The sequence below is a fragment of the Silene latifolia genome, chromosome 7 (genome assembly GCF_048544455.1).
Source record: "Silene latifolia isolate original U9 population chromosome 7, ASM4854445v1, whole genome shotgun sequence".
NCBI lineage: Eukaryota > Viridiplantae > Streptophyta > Magnoliopsida > Caryophyllales > Caryophyllaceae > Silene > Silene latifolia.
In genome coordinates this window covers 7269864-7282387 of record NC_133532.1, presented here as the reverse complement: position 1 = coordinate 7282387, position 12524 = coordinate 7269864, and the positions used below count along the sequence as shown (strand labels likewise).

The following is a 12524-nucleotide window of genomic DNA, read 5'->3' as shown; positions in this document are numbered from 1 at the left end:
TGACACTCCAAATCATAACTTAAATACACAAAAGAAATATATTTGTAGTATTTGACAAACAAAAAAAAAGGTGTATATATTGGATAGAGTATTTAACTTAGACTAAAAAGTAAAAAATATCATTTTCATTTTTTATACAACCACCTTAATCCATATAGGTCCAAGGGTTAAAACTTACTCCTATAAGATATAAATAGAAACACTCGGAGAAATCCCTCATCACTAAATTAAAATAAAAAAAAATAAAAAAGAACCATGGAGCTCTTCTTCCTTTGTGGCATGGTTCTCTTCATCTTCCTATCTCTAATATCCCTTTTCGTCCTCCACAACCATCGTACTGCTCGGGGGTATAAATTACCCCCCGGCAAGATGGGACTGCCTGTGATAGGCGAGTCCTATGACTTCTTATCGACTGGGTGGAAAGGCCACCCAGAGAAGTTCATATTTAGTAGGTTGGCTAAATATGAGCCTAGTCAAATTTTCAAGACATCCATCTTAGGAGAAAAAATGGCGGTAATGTGTGGTGCGGCATGTAACAAATTCTTGTTCTCGAACGAGAACAAATTAGTCGAAGCTTGGTGGCCTAGCTCCATTAACAAGATCTTCCCTCCTTCTACTCAAACTAACTCTAAGGAAGAAGCTAAGAAAATGAGGAGACTCATTCCTACTTTCTTCAAGCATGAGGCATTACAAAGGTATAACCTAATCGATGATTTAGACGATCTGCTGTAAGACTGTTGTACGATATATAATAACAAGTTAACTTATTCACATCATTTAATGATATCGGTAAGCTATTATAATCTAATATTTTTATGATGTATACGGAGTATATATTAATTTAAATCGGGTCATATTTTGACATGTCTTACAGGTACATACCCATAATGGACAAGATCGCAATCCGACACATGGAAGACGAGTGGGAGGGTAAAGACAAAGTAGAAGTATACCCTCTAGCAAAACGTTACACATTTTGGTTAGCATGCCGTATATTCGTAAGCATGGAGGACCCGGTACATGTAGCTAAGTTCGCTGACCCGTTCAATGATATTGCATCAGGAATCATCTCGATTCCAATTGATCTCCCAGGAACGCCTTTTAATCGAGGGATCAAGGCGTCGAACGTGGTGAGACGAGAGCTGAGGGCGATTATAAATCAAAGGAAGTTGGATTTGGCGGACAACAAGGCGTCCCCTACGCAAGATATATTGTCACATATGTTGTTTAACAACATACCGGATGAAGACGGTCGATTTATGAATGAGTTGGATATTGCTAATAAAATTTTGGCATTGCTTATTGCTGGACATGATACTGCTAGTGCTGCTTGTACATTTATTGTTAAATTTCTAGCCGAACTCCCTCATATCTATGAAGGTGTTTATAAAGGTATTTACTATTTATGTAATACTTTCCAAGTAGATCATTTAGTTTCATATAAGATGGTCTCATATTTCATGAAATTGAACGCAGAGCAAATGGAGATAGCAAAGTCGAAAGCACCAGGCGAGCATCTAACATGGGATGACATACAGAAGATGAAGTATTCGTGGAATGTCGCGTGTGAAGTGATGCGTTTGGCACCTCCTCTTCAAGGTGCTTTTAGGGAAGCCCTCTCCGATTTCATGTATGCTGGTTTCCAAATTCCCAAGGGTTGGAAGGTACCTCTTCTACTAAGCACTTAAGTATAACGGGGTTTGATCCCAAGTTACCACCGCTGAATTACTTTACCAACTAAGTTACTTGACATATGCAAATCTGGACTATAATAGAATCAATCATATCAAACCAATAACGTAGTCGCTAGTGGTTGACGACCACATTCAATCAATAGTTTTATGTCTTAATATGGTCGAAACATCACTCGATCAGACCACTACTTAATTCGTTTTAAGTTTAAGACGAATATTGCACTCTAACAACCCACATAATTAATATTGAACTCACAAACATACATGTTTACATCATGCAGTTATATTGGAATGCAAATTCAACACATAGGAACCCAAAATGCTTCCCAGAACCCGAGAAATTTGATCCGACAAGGTTCGAAGGGAGCGGTCCGGCACCATACACGTTTGTGCCATTCGGTGGAGGCCCAAGAATGTGCCCAGGAAAAGAGTATGCAAGGTTGGAAATATTAGTGTTCATGCACAATATTGTAAAGAGATTTAAATGGGAGAAACTTATTCCGGACGAGGGTATAGTCGTTAATCCCCTGCCTACTCCTGCTAAAGGCCTTCCTGTTCGCCTCCATCCTCATCTTCAATCTCCTGCAGCTTAATTAATTATGCCTTTTGTCATTTAAGTTGTGTTATCTACATAGTATAAAATGTTGCAATTTACATACATTTGACGGGTCTAATATGTCAAATACCTAAAATATAATTTTAATAAAATACAGTTGTTTATTATCTGATATTCAAATCTAATATTTATCAAATATTCGAATCTCCAAATTTGACTAGTTATATTGTCTAGGTATTGAACACTTAATCACGCTCAATTTGACTACTTATATTGTCTCAGGATTCTTTATTTGTATTATGAAGGAACCCTCACGCTCAATGTTGAGCTCGCTTTGAGGCTCGTTCTTCGTATCTTTGGGAGGCAGTTCTAGCTTGTACACTAAGTGAGTGTGCATTCTGTTTTCTGAGTATTTGTGCCTTAGGATGCGGTACACGCCTTCCCCTAACGCACACGCCTTGGGGTTTTTTCGATGCCCCCTCGTCTTTGTATCATATTCTTCTGTCTTTAGACAGCACATTGTTTTACGGAAACGATCAAAACGACCAACGGAAATTATAAAAGTTATTACGAAATATTACAGTAGTTTACAATGCCATTGTATTTAAATTAGTTTGACCCATACAGTTTCTGATCTCATTGTTTGAAATTTCATAATTTACCATTGATATGATTTCTTGATTTTAGGTAGTTTCTGTTATTATCATACGGTCAGAGAGGGTGGCCGACTGAAGAGTGGCTTACGGAAGTATGCTAAAACACGTAAAACTAAACGAGTAGTACATAACTAGACCCTACTCGGGCCGGGCGGGCCAGGGGGCGGGCCGGGCTCTCCTGGTCAAACCTGGGCTAGGCCAAGGGGAAGGGACGGGCTTGGCCGGGCCGGGTTGGGATATGCTTGACTCAGGTTAGGATTCGAGGCAGGTTAAGGGCGGGCCGGGCTGGCGGGCCTTACCATTTTATTTTTCTATTTTTTATTTTTGTTAAAATGGCGGGCCAAGGCCGGGCCGGGCTGGAGTTTCAGGACCCGGGCTAGGCCAGGGTTAACGGCGGGCTGTGGTCGGGTCAGGCCGGGCCGGGCCAAATTACAAACAATAACGGGCCAAGGCGGGCCGGGTCAATCCGTGCTGATGGCCAGCTCTAATAACAACATACGGGTTTTGCAAGACTTTACATGTAAATACACGTAGGCAACTAGCATCATTTAACACAGCTATACAAGATTCAAGTGTATTACCTTCCTTCTTGAAGAGCATCTCTGACGTCGTTGATTTTTGTAGTAACCATTTATACGAAACGGAAAAAAAGAAAAATATCTCCCCTCTTTCCAGTTGATCCAAAACTCTTGCTATAAGATTGAACATAAAGAAATTGTAACACCCTTTATTCAATTTGACTTCACGCAAACTACAAGGCGAGACATTGACCACATTTTCTATAATACTACCATTCAATATATTACGAGTTACGAATATATTTTACATTATAATCCTTGAGACAAATGTCATCGGACCTCAATTTTCTACTCTAAATATGAACTAAATTATTATAACACTTACGATTGAGTTAAAAAAATTTGATTTGAAAGAAGCCAAAAGGGGAGGGGGACTCAAAGAGAGCACATAGTTTGCTACTTTCGTTAGATCGACTATATATATGTTGTATCCACTTCAAGTATGTTTTGTCTAGAAATCTTCCGCGGTCACTTTTCTAACTCTATATAAATAAATAAATACGTATTAAGCTTAAACTGAGAACGTTAAAAACATACTCCGTATATATGTTCAAATCTTCGATCACTTCAATATTGTTCCGTTTCAATCCAAATATTGCTAGTTAGTCTGAGTAACCTCAATATGTTTCCAAGAAATCAATAAAGGTGACACAGATTGTTGTATAGGACCGTCTCTTACCATAAGACGAGTCCATTCTGCTAAAGATCGTCGACAAATTACTAAATATCGTCGACAATTTTAATAAACTTCCAAAATTGCCCCTCCCTCACACTCCCCCTAATATTTTTCTTTTTATTCAAAAACTACCTTTCACATTCCAAATTTTGAAAAAAAAAACCTGACTCAAATAACAACAAAAAAACGTATCGACTGCATAATTTCCGTCACGAATTCAAACATTCAACAAGGTATGTGATTGTTATTAAAAATTTTTTGTAGTATTTGTAAGATTAACTTTCCGATTTCAATAATGAAATCAGTCCCAAGATACAATATAGATTTGAGTTAATTCAACCCTTTATACAATTAAAAGACGGAATAAAGACTAACCTTGGTCCATGTCATACAGACGCCATCAATTCAATAAGAAGTATAAGACGATTGATTCTCCTCCTTAACCCTTTCCTTTATGTTCCTTTGATGATGGAAGAAGAAACTGTGTCTTTCACCCTTTCTTTTATTGTACGTTGTTTTTGTTTTTGTCAGATGATAATGATTCTTTTAACTTCCATAATATATATAATATATTACGTACCTTTTCGCACAATCAAACCCGATCGTACCTTTTCGTGAAAGACGATGTATAATAGGGTAAGGTAAGAGGGAATAATAATTCCCGAACTTTAATTACATTAATCGGGACCGATCCATAAAGATACCGTCTTTTATATTAAAGTCTCATAATAATAATGTGAACTTAACTTTTATTAAAACCGAAACACATAGGCCACTCGAATATTATTAAATATTCTAACATTTTCCCACTTGGCCTTTGTGTTTACTTAATGGTTCAATAATACTATAATGTGCACTTTTATGTTAAGTTCATTAACTTGTGTATCTTTAATGAATTAGAACTAATTGGATCATGGCGGTCACACGTCATTTATTAATCGACATGATTCCTTCCATGTATCACAAATCAATTCCAAATCTAAGTCACCTTTAATTTGAGAAGAGCATTAATTCTCATAATTAGTCACATGTAATTTAATAACTGTAATGTATACATATACTATAATGATTAACATGTCTATTATAGCAGAAACAATACTATAAGTGAATTCTAGATGTCATATTTATTACAAGCATATTAACTTTATAATAACAAGGCCTTTGATACAACACCCATGCGTTCTACATGGCCAATGAACGTCTTGGGTGGTAATCCCTTAGTTAATGGATCTGCCACCATTTTATCCGTTCTAATATGCTCAAATGACACTCTTTGCTTCTGTACCTCCTCTTTGACCGATAAGAACTTTAATTCCATGTGTTTAGCACCCTTGGAGTATTTATCGTTCTTAGAGAAGAACACGGTCTGAGAATTGTCACAATAAATTCTCGTGCTTGGCTATACTATCGACGATCCCAAGTCCCGAGATAAAGTTTCGCAACCACAATGCATGAATAGTGGCCTCAAAGCATGCCACAAATTCGGCTTCCATAGTAGAAGTAGCAATGACAGACTGCTTCCCACTTTTCCATGATATCGCCCCTTGACTAAAAGGAACAAGTAGCCAAATGTTGATTTTCTACTATCAACACATCCGGCATAATCGAATCGAATAACCAATCACCTCAAGATGATCGGATGTCCTATAAGTAAGCATGAGCTCCTTAGTGCCTTGTAAGTACCTAAGGACCTTTTTGTGACTTTCGGTGGTCCATCCGGGATTACTTTGGTACCGACCCAACATTCCAACAGCAAAGCTGATATCTGGTCGAGTACATGTCTGAACATAGTTCAAACTCCCAACCACAAATGCATAGGGAATTCTCTCCATTTCTTTTCGTTCCAGCTCATTACGAGGACATTGCATTTTACTAAATTTGTCCCCTTTCTGTATAGGAACTATCCCTGCGGAGCATTCATTCATTCTATATCTCTAAAACTTTGTCAATGTAAGCTTTCGAGACAACCCTAACGATCCTTGTGATCTATCACGGAAAATTTCGATTCCGATCACATAGGATGCCTCACCCATATCTTTCATTTCAAAGTTCTTAGATAGATATTTCTTTACATCATGCAACATGCCTAGATCATTCGCAGCTAGCAAAATATCGTCAACATATAAGACTAAAATAATAAATCTGCTCCCACTGATCTTAATGTAGATACACCGATCAACTGTAATCTCTACAAATCCATATGACGTGATGGTATCATTAAACTTTAAATACCATTGTCTAGAAGCTTGTTTTAGTCCATATATCGACTTCTTGACCTACACACCTTATCTTCATTACCAGGGATGCAAATCCCTCAGGTTGGTCCATATATACTTCTTCCTCAAGCTCACCGTTTAGAAAAGCGGTCTTTACATCCATTTGGTGAAGCTCTAGATCATAATGAGCTACCAAAGCCAAGGCAATTCTTAAAGAATCTTTCTTTGACACCGGAGAGAAAGTTTCTTTATAGTCAATACCATCTTTCTGAGTAAAACCTTTGGCAACAAGTCGAGCCTTATACCTTTCAATGTTACCTTTGGAGTCCCTTTTGGTCTTATAGACCCATTTCGACCCAACGGCCTTAGAACCCTCAGGTAACACTACTAAGTCCCATACTTTGTTGTCATCCATAGATTTCATCTCCTCTTTCATGGCAATTAACCACTTTTCAGAATTATCACTTTCCATGGCCTTACGAAATGAGACGGGATCCTCACTAATGCTCAAGTCACATTCAACGTTATATGTCTCGTAGTACCCTCTGGGATGGCTGATCTTCTTTCTCTTATAGATCGCCTTAATTGTTCCTCTGGAACATTGACTACCCTCCTTCGCCTTACAGGTTGCCTTGACTGTTCACGTGACATATTATTCTCCCCTTGAATTGTGACTTGATCATCATTGTTATTGTCATTTTGTGGGTCGTCTTGCACTTCGTTTCGTTGTTGTCCTATTATGTCATTTGACTGTGACGACACGATTGGTACAACAATTTCACGTGCAACTTCAGGAGAAAAAACTTCAACCTGAATTTCTTTAATGTCCACTTTTCGTGGTTCAATGCTCCCACTAGTTTGACCGTTCTCAATGAATCTATCATTTCCAGTCTCTACTATTCTCGTACTATGATTAGGACAGTAAAATCTATACCTTTTTTACTTTTCAGGATAGCCAATAAAATAACCACTGACTGTCCTAGGATCTAGCTTCTTTTCATTTGGGTTATACAACCTCACTTCAGCTGGGGAACCCCAAACTCGAAGATGTCTTAAACTCGGTTTCCTTCCCGTCCATAGTTCATAAGGAGTCTTAGGAACTGCTTTACTAGGAACCCGATTTAAAACATAGGTTGCTGTCTTTAATGCATAGATAGATCCATAGTGAAAGAGGTAAAGAACAATTACTTAACATACTTCTAACCATTTCCATTAAGGTACGGTTCCGCCTTTCAGCAACACCGTTCTGCTGAGGTGTACCGGGCATTGTATATTGTGCACAAATACCCCTACTTTCAAGTAACTTGGCAAATGGACCAGGACATTGTCCATTTCAATAAACCTTCCATAAAATTCACCACCTCTATCCGATCTCACAATTTTCACTTTCTTTTCTAGCTGCCTTTCCACCTCATTTATGAATATCTCAAGGACATCCACAAAATGAGCTTTTTCATGCAACAAATAAGTGAAACCATACCGCGAGAAATCATCTATAAAAGTGATAAAGTACTTTTCACCACTCCAAGATGGAGTGTCAAAAGGTCCACAAATATCGGTGTGTATAATTTCTAAAAGCTGAGAGCTCCTTGTAGCTGATTTATTTACTGTATGTTTAGTCTGCTTACCTTTAATGCAATCTACACACACATCTAAGTCACTAAAATCAAATTGAGGTAGAATTTCATCTTTTACCAACCTCGTTAACCTTTCTTTGGATATGTGACCTAGCCTTTGATGCCACAAGTAAGCTGATTTTTCATTCGATGCACTACGTTTAATACCTTGACTCTCAACAATAAATAGGGAATCAGAAAATTTAACATCAAGATTGAACCTATAAAGTGAATCAATCAAAGTACCACTACCATAAAAGTATTCATTACGGTACATAGAAAATACACCATGTCCAAACTTAAAGTTAAAACCTAAATTATCCAATCTACTTAATGATACAAGATTTCGAGCACAATCAGGTACATAGAGACAATCTATAAAATCTATATGACAACCAGTGTCTAAGATTAATCTGTAAGTCCCAATGCCCTCAATGCGTGCTTTCATCCTGTTTCCCATGGATACAAACTGTTCAGCTCCTCTTATGGGCTGGATCTTATGATATCCCTGTTTAATGTGAGAAATATGAGTAGTTGCACCAGAATCTAACCACCAAGTATTATTAGGTACTTCTATAAGATTTGATTCAAAGCAAACAAAACTATAATGTTTACCTTTCTTTTCGAACCATGCCTTCCTTTTAGGACAATCCTTCTTGAAGTGTCCAGGTTTCTTGCAGAAGTGACACTTCTTTTCTTTCTGGATCGCACTTTCAGGTCCTTTAAAGAAAGACTTTCCCTTCTTACCATTCTTACCTTTCTTACTCGGTTTAGCCTTCTGCTTTGGCACCATCATGACTTAGAAATGAACAGAGCTTGATCTTTCATCTTCTTTAATCTCCCCTCCTCCTGTATAAGCATGGCTTTTAACTCTTGATAGTTCCATTTATCTTTAATGGTGTTATAGTTCACCTGAAACTGGCCAAACTCATAAGGTAGAGAGTTAATGATGAATTGGACCAAGAAAGTATCACTTACATCCATTCCTAAAGTCTTCAACTTTGCTGCCAGGTTAGACATGCGTGTCACATGATCATGAATCGGTTGAGACCAGTCAAACGTTTTAGTAGTCAGCTCACTCATTAAACTACCAACAATTGACTTATCAGCTAAATCCGACTGTGAACACTCCTTTACTTTGAGCATGAATTCCCTTGCTTTCTCTGTTTTAGGCATGGAGGGCTTAATGTTATCAGCCATTGTCATCCTCATGAGGTGTAAACCCAACCTGTTAGATTTCTCCCAAGCCTGATAATGGCACTTTTCGGCTTCGAGCTCTCAGGTGTAATTTTTGTTGGCACCTCATCTGTCAGGATGGCAATGTCCAAAGCCATTATAACCAGTGTATACTGGATCTTTAATGCCCACTCATCATAATTAAGCCCATTAAACTTTACAAAAGAGTCAGCAGATGCAAACAAATTTGGAGATGCTGCAATCATTTATACATGTTACCAATTAGTGCTTTGAAAAACTATCATACAGATTCAAATAATTTATATAAACTTTTATACATGTATTTAAATGACCTTTGGGCAACACTTAAATACAAGTAACCATCATTGATGTTAATATATACTTTAACAATTAATTATTAACACACATGAATCAAATAAGAATGCTATCTTTGGATATACACACTATTAGACCCAATTTATGAATAATTAATCCTTTTATATTGTCAACTACATTTAATGACCCACCTTTGGGTGATCTCCCAAAATATAGATGACAAAAAATTAATCGACCAATTGAACTATAATGTCATTTAAACATCTCTTTTTAAAAAAAAATGATCAATTAATAACTTTTATTTTAAATGTCTAATTATAATATAACAAGGCCACTTTGGTGACTAACATGTCATATACAATCAAAACATTCAACAATAATGAAACTCCGTCTCTCATTTGCAGAAATTTCTTTATATAATATTGATACCAAACAAACATAAAAACATGAATGTATACCCAAATAATGCGATGTAGCGGAAATACATTAGTCGTATTAATTAAATATGCTTGGTCAATTCACTTGTCTTACATTATGCGTGTTTGCTGTTCATCAAGCACTCTTGCAGTATACATGTGATTAGTGCCTTTATTAATTCATTATATATTTACATTAGGCAGACAAACACACACCCAAAAGCATGAGATGATATGCAATACGATTAACTGAACATTAATATTAATGAAAAAAAATTATGTAACAGTGCATCTATATGTACATGACTGTCATATCATTAAGAGTGCATAACCAATTATTGAGAGTAAAGTATCAATACAGTAAATACTTTTCATTATTATCAATGATGTTGCGATGCACATTTAAAACAACAAACTATGTATCAATTTGCAATTTATACATAATTTAATTACAAAAGTTCATACATATTAATCAGTGACTGAATTTCACCATAAGAACGCGGAAGCAATGATGATTCTTTTATTTGTCTTGCGTAAGAAAAAGACCCAGTAATTCAGATCATACGAAGTGATCGACACCACATATATTAATGACTATAAACAAAACAACCGTCAATACATAGAACCATACAATCTGCCAACATACTAAAAAAAATGTCATGAATGCATTTCCAAAATATCTACAGCCTCCTTTTACAAACAGGAATATGACCAAAATAATTAATGACAAACTCTTTTAGTATAGTTAAGCAGCGGAACATCACGCAAATACAATCTAATTCTCGTAATCTTTAATGGGTAAATTAATCAAATCTATAATTTCTCTGATACCAAATGTAAGATTAACTTTCCGATTTCAATAATGAAATCAGTCCCAAGATACAATATAGATTTGAGTTAATTCAACCCTTTATACAATTAAAAGACGGAATAAAGACTAACCTTGGTCCATGTCTTACAGACGCAATCAATTCAATAAGAAGTATAAGACGATTGATTCTCCTCCATAACCCTTTCCTTTATGTTCCTTTGATGATGGAGGAAGAAACTGTCTCTTTCACCCTTTCTTTTATTGTACGTTGTTTTTGTTTTTGTCAGATGATAATGATTCTTTTAACTTCCATAATATATATAATATATTACGTACCTTTTCGCACAATCAAACCCGATCGTACCTTTTCGTGAAAGACGATGTATAATAGGGTAAGGTAAGAGGGAATAATAATTCCCGAACTTTAATTACATTAATCGGGACCGATCCATCATGATACCGTCTTTTATATTAAAGTCTCATAATAATGTGAACTTAACTTTTATTAAAACCGAAACACATAGGCCACTCGAATATTATTAAATATTCTAACAGTATTTTCTTAGATTGTAAATTTGTGACGGAATTAGGATAGATGCCTTTATTGTAGACGGAATTAGGATAGATGCTTTGATTTGAATCGGATTAAGTTGTGTTATGCCGAAAATCAATCGAAAAATTCAAAAAAAGAAAAACGTAAAAAAAAAAATGAAATCTGGGCTGGGACGAAGAACATTTTCGTCCAGGTCCAGGCCCGGACGAAAATGTTCTTCGTCCATTATGGGTCTTGGACGAAAAACATTTTCGTCTGGGCCTGGACCTGGACGAAAATGTTCTTCGTCCAAGCCCATTTTCTGGTTTTTTTTTTCTTTTTGTATTTGAATTTCTCGTTTCTTTTTTTTTTTTAAAAAAAACTTATTTTTCCGTCTTGTTTTGTTATCGTTCTAAACTAATAAATTATTAATAATAAACCTCGTCCGTGGCGAACTCGTTGTAAAATTAATTATTTTATTTTTTAAATTTTTAAAAACTTATTTTTCCGTCTTGTTTTGTTAGCGTTAAAAACTAATAAATTATTAATAATAATTCTCGTCTTGTTTTATAAATTCGTTGTAAATTTTTTTTTTTTCCGTCTCGTTTTGGTTTCGTAAAATATTAATTAATTATTACTAATAAACCCCGTTTGGGGATATTTTGTTTTATTTTTATTTTTTAATTTACTTAAACATATGTTTATAAATTATTTGTTTTATTAATCTAAGTAATCAATGCGGTTTTATTTTTTTTTGAATCGATGGCCGGTGGAGGAAAAGACCGTCACGTTCGAGCTCGAAAGGGGCTCCAGTTTGAGTCTGAGGTTGGAGATGGTAGTACCCAGTCGTGGACTGCGGAGCATTTAGAGGAGGTGGTTCGGTCTGGTGATGTGATAGGTGAGGAGGAGGCGGGTGATGAGCGAGTGCGTAGGGTGCCCCGTAGACGGAATGAGGAGGGGCGTTTTCAGCGGATGTCGGATGGTAGTTCTAGTAGTGTCGTGGCTCCGAAGAAGAAGAAGTCGGGTAAGGATGTCTCTTGGTTGATTTCCGATCGTGTTCCGGGTGGTCCGATGTTTCCCCACGTGATTCCTAGCTTTGGGGGCCACATTGCCAACACCTTATGGCCGACTCCTAATGAGATCGGTCGACCAGTTTTGATGGGTTACCACCGGTTTGGTAAGACGAGGTTGTTGAGTTGTTGGGAACTACCTTCGGCCGTTCAGACTATTTATGACGGTAGTGGTCTTTCTCACCTATTAG

At 36.6% G+C, this 12524-nt stretch overlaps 2 protein-coding genes across 2 annotated transcripts; one reads left to right on the top strand and one right to left on the bottom strand.

Moving 5' to 3' along the window:
* The first annotated feature begins 192 nt into the window (after nucleotides 1-192).
* Nucleotides 193-2415, top strand: LOC141591567 (beta-amyrin 28-monooxygenase-like). Its single transcript, XM_074411947.1, has 4 exons — nucleotides 193-695; nucleotides 875-1392; nucleotides 1477-1664; nucleotides 1976-2415. The coding sequence occupies exons 1-4, from the start codon at nucleotides 256-258 to the stop codon at nucleotides 2285-2287; spliced, it is 1458 nt and encodes a 485-aa protein (XP_074268048.1). The 5' UTR covers nucleotides 193-255; the 3' UTR covers nucleotides 2288-2415.
* Nucleotides 2416-5746: 3331 nt separating this feature from the next.
* LOC141589647 (secreted RxLR effector protein 161-like) lies at nucleotides 5747-6085 on the bottom strand. Its single transcript, XM_074410281.1, has one exon. It carries the CDS (start codon nucleotides 6083-6085, stop codon nucleotides 5747-5749), a length of 339 nt encoding a protein of 112 aa, XP_074266382.1.
* Nucleotides 6086-12524: the final 6439 nt, after the last annotated feature.

Coding starts and splice junctions, on each gene's coding strand:
- LOC141591567 (XM_074411947.1), top strand. CDS start 256: ATGGAGCTCTTCTTCCTTTGTGGCATGGTTCTCTTCATCTTCCTATCT. Junction 1,393..1,476: donor CTATGAAGGTGTTTATAAAG/GTATTTACTATT, acceptor AATTGAACGCAG/AGCAAATGGAGATAGCAAAG. Junction 1,665..1,975: donor AAATTCCCAAGGGTTGGAAG/GTACCTCTTCTA, acceptor TACATCATGCAG/TTATATTGGAATGCAAATTC.
- LOC141589647 (XM_074410281.1), bottom strand. CDS start 6,085: ATGAATGAATGCTCCGCAGGGATAGTTCCTATACAGAAAGGGGACAAA.